This window comes from Citrus sinensis, chromosome 5, assembly GCF_022201045.2.
Source record: "Citrus sinensis cultivar Valencia sweet orange chromosome 5, DVS_A1.0, whole genome shotgun sequence".
Taxonomy (NCBI): domain Eukaryota; kingdom Viridiplantae; phylum Streptophyta; class Magnoliopsida; order Sapindales; family Rutaceae; genus Citrus; species Citrus sinensis.
The window spans coordinates 16,708,137-16,723,838 of record NC_068560.1 but is presented as its reverse complement, the minus strand read 5'-3'; the positions used below and the strand labels follow the sequence as shown (position 1 = coordinate 16,723,838).

At 30.8% G+C, this 15,702-nt stretch overlaps 2 protein-coding genes and 1 long non-coding RNA gene across 3 annotated transcripts in view; 1 reads left to right on the top strand and 2 right to left on the bottom strand.

Annotated features, from left to right (window-relative positions):
- Positions 1–15,702, top strand: part of LOC112497626 (disease resistance protein RPS5-like) — a 123,594-nt gene that overhangs the window by 66,350 nt on the left and 41,542 nt on the right. The window lies entirely within an intron of this gene.
- Positions 9,958–10,860, bottom strand: LOC107176077 (uncharacterized). The gene is made up of 2 exons (XR_001507506.2): positions 10,379–10,860; positions 9,958–10,097 (listed from the first exon to the last, which is right to left on the bottom strand). It is a non-coding gene; the product is annotated as an uncharacterized LOC107176077 (long non-coding RNA).
- Positions 12,289–13,928, bottom strand: LOC102609467 (3-oxo-Delta(4,5)-steroid 5-beta-reductase-like). The gene is made up of 2 exons (XM_052442753.1): positions 13,767–13,928; positions 12,289–13,663 (listed from the first exon to the last, which is right to left on the bottom strand). The coding sequence occupies exons 1-2, from the start codon at positions 13,803–13,805 to the stop codon at positions 12,521–12,523; spliced, it is 1,182 nt and encodes a 393-aa protein (XP_052298713.1). The 5' UTR covers positions 13,806–13,928; the 3' UTR covers positions 12,289–12,520.

Here is a 15,702-nt window from a genome sequence, read left to right as displayed (position 1 = left end):
AGCCATACCTAATTAAAAAAGAATTCATCATAAACACGAATCATCAAGCTCTCAAGTATCTCAACAGTTCCTTTAAAGCCAATCGAATGCATGCGAGATGGATTGCCTCCATTCAGAAGTTCACTTTCTCTCTCAAACACAATTCAGGCCAATTGAACAAAGTCGTTGATGCACTAAGTCGTCGAGTTATGTTATTGACTAGTGTTCATAATGAAATAATTGGTTTTGATTATTCAAAAAATTTGTATGCACATGACGAGGATTTTCATTAAGAATGAAAAAAGTGCACTAGCGGAGTTACAAGTAAAAACCAATTACATAATGGAATTTTATTCTTTGAAGATCGTCTATGTATTCCACAAGGATCACTAAGAGAACACATCATTCAAGAGCTACACGCTGGAGGTTTAGGAGGTCACATGGGACATGACAAAACCATTTTATTAGTAGAAGCTCGATATTTCTAGCCTCATCTCAAACGTGATATTGAGAAATTTGTCAAACTTTGTTATATATGCTAGGCTGCAAAAGGACAAGCTCAGAATATTGGGTTATACATGCCACTTCCTATTCCAAATGCACCTTGGGAAGACTTGTCCATGGATTTCATTTTAGGATTACCAAGAACACAGAAAGGTTCAGATTCTATCTTTGTTGTGGTAGATCATTTTTCTAAAATGGCTCATTTTATTCCATGCAGGAAATCTTCGGATTCCACCTACATTACCCAACTACTCTTTCGAGAAATTGTTCGTCTACATGGATTGCCAAAGACAATAGTTTCTGATCGAGATAGCAAATTTCTTAGTCATGTTTGGCGTATTTTATGGAAAAGACATGATACAACTTTACAATTTAGTAGCACTTGTCATCTACAAACAGATGGGCAAATTGAAGTCACCAATTGCACACTGGGTAATATCTTGTGATGCTTAGTTAAAGAAAACCCAAGACAATGGGAGAATGTTTTACTACAAGTTGAATTTGCTTAAACCAATGTGCCTAATCGTTCTAGTGGTAAATCTCCATTTGAAGTTGTTTATATTTGTCCTCCATTGCACACTTTAGACTTGGTTCCTTTACCAAAGCTTCTTGGAATGAGCGTCGTTGCTGATCATCTAATCGATAAAGTGATCAATGTACATGGAGAGGTATAAAAGAAAATGGAAGAATCTACCACAAAATATAAGTCATTGCTGACAAGCACAGAAGATTCAAGTCATATAAAGTGGGTGATTATTTCATTGTACATCTGTGCAAAGAATGAGTTCCCGTAGGAGAATACAGTAAGCTCAAGCAGAAGAAAATTGGTCCTTTTTGCATCCTTTAAAAGATTAATGATAATGTCTATATCATTGATCTCCCCGAACACTATGCCATTTCTAACACTTTCAATGTTCAAGATTTGTACGAGTATCATGGTCCAAAACAAATTACTTGACTAACTCGAGGATGAGTTGTCTTTAAGAGGGGAAGAAACTGATGCAGCATAAAACACAGGGGCCCAAATAGTGAATTACAGTTAGTGTGTTGAGTGTTATTAGTTGATTACAATTGGTGTGTTTTATTGAGTGGAATGAGGGCCCAAATAGTGGATTACAGTTGGTGTGTTGCGTGTTATTAGTGGATTACAGTTGATGTGTTTTATTGAGTGGAATGTAGTAGGTGGAGCTGAGTATGAGTACTATAAATATGTGCTAAATTCATTGTAAATGGCATCCAATCTCCCCAAAGAAAATTGATCATTTTCGCATCCTTCAAAAGATTAATGATAATGTCTATATCATCAATCTTCCCGAACACTATGCCATTTCTAACACTTTCAATGTTCAAGATTTGTACGAGTATCATGGTCCAAAACAAATTACTTGACTAACTCGAGGATGAGTTGTCTTTAAGAGGGGAAGAAACTGATGCAGCATAAAACACGGGGGCCCAAATAGTGGATTACAGTTAGTGTGTTGAGTGTTATTAGTCAATTACAGTTGGTGTGTTTTATTGAGTGTAATGAGGGCCCAAATAGTGGATTATAGTTGGTGTGTTGAGTGTTATTAGTGGATTATAGTTGATGTGTTTTATTGAGTAGAATGTAGTAGGTGGAGCTGAGTATGAGTACTATAAATATGTGTTAAATCCATTGTAAATGGCATCAAATCTTCAATCAAAAGTTTGAGTTTTCTCGTTTCAAATTCTAATTCAAAATTTGTTATACCTTTTTTCTCTTCGTGAGAACGCAAGTTAGAGCGACATCTAGCAAACCGCTGCGTCACTTCAATTTCATCATGGTATTAAGAGGTTTGTTCGGATAACTTCTTGAGGAATTTGAAGTGTTATATTGGTCATACATACATACATATATATACACACACATACATACATATATACATCCATACATTTAGATATGTAAATCGTTTCAGGTGCGAACATATGTACTTTTTAAAGCATAGACTTGGCCCTTTACAGTTGTAAAGACGTTGTGAAGCGTTTGTACAGTGCGTTTACAGTGTTGTAAAGTCTCGGTAGAATGTCTTTGTAGCGTTGTAAAAGCTTGAGCCTGCACTTTATAAGGTGTGGACAGTCGTACCAAAGACGGACTCCATACTGTGTGTCATTTATTAAATACAATAAAAAAACATAGAATAACTCACCCACGTAACCAACATAGAATCCAATACTTTCCTCCTTTTTTGTAATGTGAAAATCCCTAATCTGAAAAGAAATCATAAATGACTGCTGTGAAAAAGCAATGAATTATTAGACATATTAAACTTGTCTTTTCTTATATTTATCAGAAAATCACCAAGCATGATAGGAAAAAATAAATTTTCTCACTAATAACCACTACGCTGAAGGCAATAATAATCCACTCACCATAAAATAAAGGAAGGGAAAGAGAGATGCGACCGGCAAAACTGAAAAAAAAAATCACAAAAGAATTGAAAATCGTTGTAAATGGTTCTCTCCAAAATCATTATATCGAGTTGAAGTTGAAAAATTTACCAGTTGCAAGCACAACAATCCAAATAATTAAAAGCTTACGAATTGGTAAGCCTCGTTCCAACTCTTTTAGCTTATCCACCTTACAGCCTGAGCAGTTCTCATTATATTTCTTCTTCAATAGCGGCTCCCTCACTTTCCCCTCCGCCATACTTGAAAAATTTTCAGCTCAAGTAATCGTCTTAGTCTATGCAATCCAATTTCAATGCTTAAATATAAGTACTTAGAAAGGAAGTAACAAAATCAGTACAAAAGAATCAATAAGCTTAAGGATATAGTAGAACTAGAGATATAGTGATCATTTAAAGAATTTTCAATAGAATTGTAAAATCAGTTGATTTTGCAGCTGGGTCTGTCACCACCATGGTAATTAAAATTATTGGATCCCATGCAAAACAAAATTTTTTCATTACATGCCCTCATTGCTGACGTCCAATTAATCATGACTCTTAATGAGAATAATTTTTGGTGACAAGAACAGCGGCATCCTTGGATGTGGCAAAATAGTCACAAAAATCCCTTACTTTAAAAAATGATCATGAAAATTTATCCAGGGACACACAAATTCAGGATCTATGTAACTATTTTAAATACAAAAAGAGGTCTATATATATTAAAAAAGAGGTTGTATGTTCATTTTTGAAAATAAGGGATATTCATGATTACCTTGTTAAGCCACGAGATGTCGTCCTGTTTTTTAATTTTTCATTAAATCTTTGTTACACGATTTGACATTTACAGTAATTTTTTTTTAAAGAGATGGTAACAAACATAGTGACAAAACTATCATAGTACTGTCTAATGATGAAACTAATTGTTAATTAATGAATAAAATTACAAAGTGATTGTCACGGTCCCGGTCACAATCACAAAGAAATACAATTAGGATAATTTAATTTAAATAAAGTGTAATTTAGTGTCAGCCCTTAGTTGTTTCGACATTTTGCATTGTGCCCCCAATCTTTCGACCATGTGCACCACACCCCCATTTCTTTCAAATATACCGTTAACAGAAAGAAGGGTAGAATGATAATTTTCATAAGATTAAAATAATATATATATAATTTAAAAAAGAAAACCCTTTTTTTCCTTCTTTTTTTTTTGTTCCTTCTTCTTCTCCTCCTTCTTCTTCTCCTTATTGCCTTTCACTGTTGCTGCCTGCTGGTATGATGTGTCACCGTCTTGAATGAACAATAACAAAACGGTGCACACGCTGTGATCTGCCGTCTTAGTTGCCACCACTCGAAATCGTCGCCTCTGTCGCTGCACGAAATGCCGATGCTACCGTCTTCTTTGCCACCTCTATAATTTAATTTTGGGTTTGATACCTTTAATTTTAGGGTTTTTGTTTATTGGGTTTCTTTTATTGAATTTTCTTAGTATGAATTTATTTTGTAAGAGAATTTTACAATGAAATCTGCTCTCAGGGATTTTGGTATCATTAGTTTAGGGTTTCTTTCTTATTGGGTTTTGTTTGTTTTGGTGGGATTATTGGACTTATTTTGTAATGTACCGAATGATTTTGTGTTTGATTTTCTTCTTTCACACTCGAATCATGCTTTGCCTCTGATTTTGTAATTTACTCGGTTTATAATCTTGGGTTCGTAATCCCGGGGAAAAAAAATCGTTTCCATATAATTTACAAAATATTATAATAAATTTTTATTTTTTGATGTAAATTTTATAAGTTGTAAGGGTATTTCAATACTTATATAGTACTCAATTTATTTCAAAATGGAGGTAGTACAGTCTTTTAAATTCATAACAGCCTAAACAGTTAGAATTAACTGATTTTTTAATAGAAATAGGGGTGAGGTACACATGGTCAAAAGATGTGGGTGTGCAGTGTGAAATACTGAAATAATTGGGGGCTGATGCTTAACTACCCTTAAATAAATTATTAATTTAATGGAAGGAACAAAATTCAGAGAAAGAGGAATCAAACTGCAAAAGGACTTGGATACTTGAAAAGAAAGAATGAAAAGAACTTTTTTTTAATTATTTATTTGGACATTGTTACAAACAAGTGATGTGCATTGTTAATTCAGATTACCACAAAATGTTAAGTCTTTAAAAACGACAACATTTCATGAGTCATGAGGTTGAATTTTGAATCGAAGGAAATTGTTTCAGTTCTTTCGTAGAATTTTAATAATTTTTTTAATTAAATCCAATAATGATTTTTCCTTTCATCCAAAAGGTGATGTATGGTTTGCAAATATGTGAGAAAATGAGAGGAGAGGAAAGTGGAGGAAAAGAGAGAAAAGAAGAGGAGAGGAGAGGAAAATACATCTGTTATAGAATTATATAAAGGAAGAAAATCTCTTTTTTCTTTTTTATTTAGACAGTTTTTAGGCTTAAGTGCTAACTTCCAATATTTATCATGAATATAATTCAAAAAATTAAACAGTAATTTTATCTAATAATTTTACATAAATAATTAATAAAAACTATTTTAAGTAACTTATTTATATTTATAATTAAATTTTATTAACATAATTTATATTATAATTAATTTAAGTAATTATAATTACCATAATTTGTTTATAAATAAATCCTAATATAATATAAATGATTTCTTCATCAATATATTATAATTTTAAATTTCATTTAAAGAACCAAGAAAAGGAAATGGAGCCACCGTATTCAGCCACCATACTTCATCGTCGCCGCTGCCACACCATCTCATATAGGGTCCTAAATGAAAAGAAAATGATCAGAAATTGATGAACTCCTTTAGCCAAAAAATTTGATACTTTTTCGGATCTACTAAAAAATTTTAATTTTTTTTTTAATTGGATTTGAACAACATACATTGATTTTTTTGACCTCAACGACAACATAATAATCTTGTTCGTCGGACGACAAGTCCAATAGTATTAGTAATGACACTGCAAGTGCCAGTGGCCGCGACAATGGCGGCAGTCTGGCAGCGGTCCAGCAATTATTAATTTATGTTCTATATTTTCATATTAAATAAATAAATAAATGTAATTATTTTGTTAAGTTTTTTAAATCATTACTTAAATTTAATTAATATAAAATTATTAATAATATTAAACAGATAAAATATAACTTTTAAATAATAATTATTTGATGACATTAAACAAGTCAAAAAATTGAAGGGGTAATTTTGGAAGCTTTGGTTTCCAATAGAAGATGAATTTGAATTCTTCATTCCTTGGTTTAATATTTAAATTGTACATTATGATCAATATTAAATTATAATAGAAATTAAATTCTTATATATTTTTTCCAACCAAACAACGAAAATAATAAATAAATTTAAATTACTTTCCTCTCCTCCACCCTCTATTTCCAACCAAACATGAACGCTGAATTATTAATTTTTACTTCAATCCAAGCCTTTTTGTCTAGGAGCTTCTTTTTGGGAATTTTTACTTTGCAACTAGTGTTTAGGGTGCGTTTGGGCCAGCTGTGCTGCTTAGTACCCCTATTTTATCATTTAGTGATTTAACCATTAAATATGACCAAAGAGGCAAAGAGTTGCACAACCGCCCAGCTGTGTTTGCATGGTTATTAACATTGTCATCCGTGGTGTTTGCTGAAAAATTAGAAAAGTCAAAGGTTTCTAAATATTGACATATATATCCGGATTGTTTCAATTTCTTTTACACTTAAATCCATTGACTTAATTTGACTATTAGAATGAGTATCTGTGTATCGATAATAATGTATTCTCATGTAAACATTTTAAAGTGTATGAAGAATTAACATGTATTAATAAATATTTTTATAACATAATATCTATTTAATATACAATAAGTTATTTGAATTCATCAATCAAAATAGAATACATAATAAAAATATATTAATTTGTTATAATAATAATATATGACTAAAATGAACATGTATATACCTAAATTAATTTTTTTTAATAATACCATTAATGAACACGTTGCGTAATTCCTAAGGTATGTTTAATTAATTTTTAATTTTAATATTAATATCTTCATGTGTATGATAGTTGAATTTCATTTATATTATTTTTTTATTCCGATTTAGCAGTTTAGTACCCATGGACTTTATCCTCAATTTTTTTTTCTTTTTTTCATAAACTCTAACCTAATAAAATAGTTTTAATTAAAACCATTATATTTTAGAAAAAGATTTTTTCATCGACAATAATCCTACTATGATTCTTTGGTCTATATAGTAGTGTGATTTAAAAGAATTTATTTTTTATAGATGCCATTGAATAAAGATTCATGGCCCTTAAAATTTTATTATTTATAAACTCACCATACATGTTCTCTTAAATTCTTGAGCTAAATCTTTTCTAGGGAACTTTTTTTTTCGAATTTATATGAATGACTATTCCTATGTTAAATAAAGGACAACATAGGTAGAGAATAAATTGTTGTAAATTATAGATGTTTATCCTTTCTTCTTAATATTTTATTATAGTATAAGGTTATTTGAACCCACCAAATTACTCTCTGCACCCAATTACTCTAGAAATCTATAGCCTAAATTTAAAAATTAAAATTTGATTATGTATACCTCGTAATACCGAAAATAACCCCAATTTAATTTTTTTAATAATAAAATTATTTTCTTCTGCTTTTTTTTAATCAAAATTAATATTTTATAGACTGAATAATCTTACAAAGTGTGGACAATAAAGATGAACAAAGAAGTGCTTTAAGGTTCTAAAAATTCAACTCTTAATTTGATAGCAATAAACATTCATTTATCTCTTTATTATTCATTTTTACTTGTAATTGAAAAGGACGTGCTTTGCCTTTGTTTTACTGTTAATTCATGATCATTGTGCAATTCTTCATATATGTACACTTCTATGTTATCATTGTGCAATTCTTCATATATATACACTTCTATGTTTATGCAATTTTTAAATATTCCTCCATTGAAGGATTCCATAAAAGCCAACTCATGTCTCGTGAAATTAATGCTAAAACTTGCTTAAATTAAAAGTCTCCCAATAACAAATGCAGAGGGAAATTCAATTTGATTCCTTTGTTGCAATCTGTTTTTACACCAATTTTCTTTTTATTTTTGAATGAATATTATTTGTTTACGATGAAATTATGTTTTAGCTTAAAATAAATTTTGAAATTAAATTAGGATAAGAATAAAAGAAAAGTATAATTAATTAAGTATATATCTTATCCTTAATAGTAAATTATTTCGTATGCATTTGAGTAATAGAAATTTTAATTAAAACATAGGTGTAAAAAGTATTTTGAAGTCAAATAGCCTAATCTTAATTAAAAGGAGGTACTATGGGTATTTTTATGATTTAAATATACACAACCCTTAATTTTTTTTCTAAGAGCAAAATTTTATTAATAGTCAGCTGAATGGTATAAGTATAAAAAATTAAAAATGAATAGGACTTGAGTGTCAAAATTTAGAAATACCATTTATTTTTTTAATTTTTTAAAAAAGTATACTGTAGTTCTCAAATTTTGTTTAGATCAAACGAACTCTATTTAAAGTGCAACTTTATAAGTTTATTATAAATAAATCTCTTTTCTCATGTCTAATAGTCCAAAAGTAATGTTAAATGGAGAAAATCAGGCTCATTATGGAGGAGAGTTGAAGAATGGAAAAATAAAATTATCGTTATAACTAAATTGTAAATAAGAAAGAATGCAAGCAAGGGATTCAATCAAAAAAAGACAAAAGAGGGGTACGGTGTTATAGGGGTACCGAAGCTTTGCCCTTCTTGTTGAGCTTGATATTTATTTTTAGTTATTTTTTAATTTTTTGTCCTTTACAAAGACATGATGACTCTAAGCATTTTAGACATTTTTAACCCTAATGGCAAATGTTAGTTTAGTACATATATTTTGATTTAAGTGTTCATTTAATTTTATATTTATAAGTTACCTAAAACACCCCTGCTATTAAATATGTCACACGCTTACCCTTACTTTTTCATTTCTTTTATAATAACACCTTTACAAAACTTTTTTATTATTCTTTTACTTTTAAGATTCATTTGGTAAAATAATTATTAGTAAAATTATTGTAAAAATATTAGACATTACTTTAAGTAGGCTAATATTAATTTATTTATAAAAAATTATTAGTAAGATTGTTTAATAGATACAAAAAATATTAGTTCTTTCACACTTATATTTATTGGTTAATTTGCTAATTAATTTTTTATAAATAAATAAATTAATGTCAAGAATATTGTTGCAATATTATTATTGTAAAAGAAAAGAAACAAACAATGATAAGAATGTAACATATTGAACAGTAAGAGTGTTTTTTACGCACTTTTTAAAATTTAGAGATTAAACGAACACTTATATCAAAATTTAGGAATTAAACGAGCATTTACCCAATCAATTACAATCATAATTTATAATGTTGATATTCGAGATTAATTACACTCATAAGAGGCCAACTATAATGAAAGGGCACTGCTATACCAACAAATTTTAGTAACATTGTAAAAATGGCAATAAGAATAGCCTGGAACAGCTAATAGGTACAAAGAAAATTAGCAATAATCAATTGGCGAGAGCATCATCATCATCATCATCATCATCATCATAAGTTTATAGCTACCCCAAAGAAATAACTTGGTTGAAGCATTCCGAAAACTTAATTGGCTTGAAAATTAAAAGGATCTTTCTCTAGTCGCGGCGTTGAACTAAAAACGGCTTGAATGTTATCAATACTCCAATTGCCTAACCACGTTTAAAATGAAGAAAATCATCTGGGAACCTCAACTCAAACTACTGGCATAAAATAATAGCATTGGTAGGACCTAGCTGGCATTACAATTGAAAAACTACTGGAATAAAATAATTTTTGGCGAGTGGAAGAGTATTTATGCTTTCAGTAAAAACTAATGAATAAATAAATATTGGATCGACAACCATAAATATCTTGAAAAAAAAAAAAAAGAATAGAACACAGAAGAAAAGCAAAAGCACCATCTGCATAAAGAACCAAGAATAACAACTGAATCTCTCTACTTTTATTAATTAATAACAACCAAGTTTAGTTAAGAAAAAGACCAAAAAAAAAAAAAAGACAACAATTTTTCTGAATCATAAAAAGTAAACCCGTATGAGGCAATTCATCAAGCACGAAGCCTGCATTCGAAACAAAAACGAATAACACTTAAGACAAAGCGGATTTCACCAACAGAGCTACGAATTTGGTAGAAAATATTAGACGTTCCTAGCCTAAAAGAAAAACCAAAACATTATTCCCAAATTCATTCAAATCCAAAAGTAAATACATAAAATCAACATTTAATTCGCCAGTACACCTAAATTACTCTAGAAATTCAAATTTATTGCTAATTAAACATTATAAAATAAAATCAAAACTAAAAACAAAAATATGTCGACAATCAAATCAAAAGCAATACCTCTAATTCGATTCCAAGAGTCTCAGGCACGGGTCGCACGATAGAGTGAACGAGCTTGCTAATTGTTCTGCCTCTATTTACAAGCTTAACCATTCTTTTGCTCAAGTCAATGTGACCTTTTAGCTTGTCACACAGACCATGACGGCTCGATGCGGCTGACTTTGATGATGCTAAGAATACGACTCTATAAGATCTCCAAGAAAATGATAAATCCTTTTGAAGTTGTTGTGCTTGAGAAGGCGAGCATTTAGGGTTTAGACATTGATGAAATCGAAAGAAAAAACTACAAAAATTGAGAAAGAGAGAGTGTGTTTTGACCTAGAGCTTGGATCTTCAACTCAACTGTTTTGCTTCTGGTTCGATCTATCATTAAGAGGCTAGAGAGGTTGGGCTGCCTGATCTGTTTCTGCTTTTGGTTTTGGGCCTTTGTTTTATTTTGGTATTTTGTTTTGTTGAGATACTGTGTCAAGAAAGAGAGGGAAACGATTTTTTGAAGAAAGAGAAGATGAAGACTTAATAATTTATCTAAATTTTATGTCCAAAACGACATCGTTAAGAATAAATGAAATAATAAATTTAAAAATCAAATAAAATATAAAATCTTCGCATGAGTGAAGGTTTATGATCCTATAATATCAATAACTGTTGATGCTGGTACGTTAAAAATGTTAAAAACTACGTAAGTCATCAAATACTGATATTCTTTTATTTAATATTAAACCTAATATTAGCGAATGGAGAAATTTTATAATTCATTAGTAGTAATATAATCGATTGATGTATGCATGACATGTATAATTAAATTTAATGTAACTATTATTTTACATAATGATCTTTCACAATAAATACATGAATATCACAGTATCATTTACTTATTATATAACTATTATAATACTTCTAATGTATTATAAAATTTCTCCAAAAAAATGTCATTTTTCTTCTACCAATAATGTATACTTAATATTAATATTTTCGTTCAATCATACAAGGTTGGTAACTTTAATTGCAGTAACTGATTCAAATTCAGTAGATGTTTCCATTAGATATGTTTTTTTACTGCATTGCATAAATCGATGAAGACCCGTGTTGGGCTTACATATTGCTTCCATTGGGCTGGACTATATCGGAACAGCGGCCTACACAAGTATACAACATAAATCAAACCCGGCTCCCGCCTGTTTTTAGACATGTTTGCACTATATTTATTTGATGATGATAATAATAATAGTTTAAAAACATATGTTTATATTTTTCAAATATTGTATTGGTCAGCATATCTTTGCTCGCTCCTCAACTACACTTTTCTTACAATTGCTCGTTTGCATGCGGTCGTTAAACTCATTTTATAGGAAATTTAGTACCACTTCAGTCTTCCTCTTTCGAGCTACGTAGTGGTACAAGAATCTCCCGTAACAATTTTTAGTTTAGTATAGATCTACCATCAAAGTTTTAAAATCGACATAAAAAATTTATTCTTCCCCAAGAATGCCTGAGAATAGGCTTGGTCTTTTAGATTTTCTATTAAATGAAAGTGTTGACCAATTTGACCATATAAAATTATAATTTCATCCTTTAATTATAACGAATAATTAATGTAAAATGATAAATGTCCATAAACTTTATTTTAATTTTCTTTTCTTACCCTTTGCTCTCTCTCTCCCCTTTCTAACAAATGCTGTCCAGTTAAAAAATTTCGAAAGACTTCATTTTTAATTTTTAATCGATTATAAATTTTCATAATCAATCTTTTCTTTTTCTGGTCTACTGAATCTGTTGGTTCGAAAGAGAGTGCTTTCGACGCACAAACCATATTTAGAAGCTTTGGAGTTTGGACTACTAGGATTAGGCATTAATTGAACTTTGGGTCGTTATAACTTGATGGAACGTAATTCAGAAATGTATAATGGAGGTTTCCTTAAGGTCGATAATTCAGTACTGTGTTTATTTATTAAATCTTTAGCAATAACAAAGGCAACAATTTTTTTTTCTACCTGAAATAAAATTCTTTGATTAACAAAGAAATATCTAACAAAAGGGTACTTTTTCCAGCCAAGACAATCACGGTTTGAACTATTAATTATTTGTGGTCTTTCCATTACTCGAGGCACCAAATCAAAAAGTGAAAAAAAGAAAAAAAATTACTTAAGGCACAATCCTGTGACTTTTCAACCTATTAATCCATGTGATAAACGAATTCTTAGAGTTCCTGAAACCCAAGAACCCGTGCTCCTTACTCTTGTTCATACTAACAAAATAACCCGCACCAATATTCAACACCACATCTGCATATGACCAAACGGCAACCTCATTCAATTTTGTTGGCTGCAGCTGATTCTCTCTCACAATCTCCTCCCACACACTTTCTTTACCTTTCATAACTTCCTCCAATCTCACCCTCTCACTACCCATTTCTTCTCCAAACCCATAATTCTCAATCTCAAACTGCTCAGCCAACACTTTCCATAAATGCTTCCACTTAAAAACATCTCCATTGGTGCAATTGAAAGCTTCGTTTCTTGCATTAGGAGCCACTGCCGCCCAAATTTCCTGCTCCGCAACCAACTCTGCGTCTGAAAATTCTTGGAAACCTTCCCAAGCATCTCTAGTCCCATGAAATACAAGAGGACCACCTTCGTGTTTACAAATAGCTGCGTACACGCAGAGAGTGCCTATAATATTCATCAAACTATAAGGTGAAAACCCAAATATTCCGGAAGGTCGGTGTATGGACCAAGTCAAACCCCGTCTTTTGTCAACTTCTTCAAACAATATATCTTCCTGATTATAGTAAAAAAGTGGTACGTTTAGTCTTGGCAAATCCTCAGTAAAAGGCGGATCGTGAGACGGTATCTTGCCAATACATTCGAATGGACCGACGTAATGTTTGCCTCCCGTTTGGAGACAGATGTGGCGGAGATTAGGCGCATTCGGGATTACAGAACGGAGCACGTTACGAAACATGGGGCCGTTGATCTGACAATTCTCGGCTTCAGTGCGACGGCTGGCCCACGTCACATAGAATATGTGGGTGACGTCAGCGAGTTTTGAGAGTTTGGCTTGCGTATCGTCTGGGTCGGAAACGTCGCATTGGATGTAATCAATAGGGTACTTGGCGTTCCAGTCAGGCCTGGGACGTCGCGCCACCCCGTAGATCTTCCACGGGCCACCGGGGGTATCTGGTCGGGGCAAAATCTCCGCTAGGCTGTTGCCTACAATTCCTGTCACGCCTACTACAAGTCCCACGTTCTGGTAGTCTTGAAGTCGCGCATCTTCTTCCAATTTGTTCTGTACAGCGAAAATTAAACAAACATTATTTTAAATATCAGCATGTTTCGTGTATGTATAAGCTTTTCAAGTGAAGAGACTTAATTAGAGGGTTGATCTTTACCTTAGCAGCACCAATACTACCTGCCCAGCGCCAGCTCATTTTTTGGTGAATCTGGAAAATTGATGATAAGTTTGGAGACTGCTTATATATAAACAATAATACGAACACTTTCTAGAAGGTAATTTTCCGTTGAAGTTAGATAATGTGAATATGTGATCAATAATGAAAGATCTAATATCATAATGTGTGGTGAAATGTGGTTCCGGCCAAAGGCCAAGCTTCGTACTGTCATTGTCAGTCAGTTTGCTTTCCCACAGTTTTCAAGCTCGGTGCCAACTCAAATAAATAAGTAGGCCAGTGTCGGTGACCATTGCGATAAAATCGCCCTATGTTTATTACGGAAGTTTCAGTACGTGGACCCTGAGTTTTAAACCTAAAATCAAATATGTCTCTTCACTTTTATAATTTGCTTAAGACACACCAGTCCTGTAACTTTTCGGATTTCAATATCAGTTTTGGGACAAAAAGAGTCCTTCAATTTGCATTTTCAGTATCACAACAACTATTATATACTAAATAGCTGTAACTTTTAAGATATAACTGCCCAACTTTAATATCAAATAAGGCCTTGAAGCCCGATCGAAATTGCTTTTGGGAGTTCTCAAAAGTAATTTTGAAAAACTAAATGTCAATTTTGGTGTTTGACAATTTTTTTTTTAAATTATTTTTAGCAAAATCACCCCGTCCTATAGCAGGTTTTGAAAAGCGTGGAAGAAGTATCTTTTCATAATCGGATTTTGAAAATCAGTTTTACAGTTAATACAATTTCATATATATATTCAATTATATTATAAAAATCTAAAATTATCCTTATTAATTAGGAAATAAAATCATTAATTTAAAGAGATTATTATTACCAATTATATTAAGATAACCAAATAAAAAATAAAATCAATAATTTAAAATATTTATTTTAGTTATCAATTATTATATACACACAATAAAAAAAATTTCATACATGTTTATAAATGCGTAAATAAATTTTATTCAACATTGTGTTCAATTGATTTATTTATATTTTTACAGCAGTTTAATAGTAAAATTTACTAAACACAAACGACTACTTTTAAAATTTGCAGTAATTTTAAAAATAAAATTTATCAAATATTTAACTGATTCTCTTTACAACTAATTATTTTTACAGTACTGTTAACAGTAATTATTTTAAAAACTACAACACTATTAAACTGATTTTTAATTTGTTTGGCTTCTTAAAAGGTCTGATATTGAGACAATTGACCTATTTATATGGCAATAATTGACATGATTCTAGAAGCCAAAACATCAATTTTTTTTTCGTATCAAATGGTGTGAAATGAACGCAACATGCATTTGTAGTCTATTGAAATATCAAAATTGTCCTCAAATCGTAAATCTCAGTCATTTACACCCAGGAACCTAGGACGAGTGATTATGAAACTCGATATATGAATAAATGAAAAATTCATTTTTTTTCCTCCTAAATTTTAGGAAATAGTTAAAGATGTTCATATGAATGAATGGAAGATTTTTTTTCCCTTTCTCATCACATTAATTTAGGTGAATATTCATGAGGTTTATTTGAATGAACACTTTTTTTCTCAATAAATCTGCCATCATGAAAAAAGTTTTGGCTCTTGTGTATAATTTGAAAATCATAGAAAAAATATATCAATAAAGTAATTCTACATAATTTATGGTTACCAATGCTCATTTAATCCACTAGGCAAACTTATGCAAATAATAAGAAGAGAGACGTCGCATTTAATTTAGAAGTTGTTTCTCATTTAAGCCCTATTGGATATTCAAATGCTATAGCATAGTAAGAAAAAAGAAAAAGAAGTTGCAACTATTAAATAAAAGTTGATAATGTATAATAAAATAATTATTAAATAATAATTTGACAAAAATAATAAAGACACTATAGGTTTTGTCATACAAGTGTGGGATCAAATCA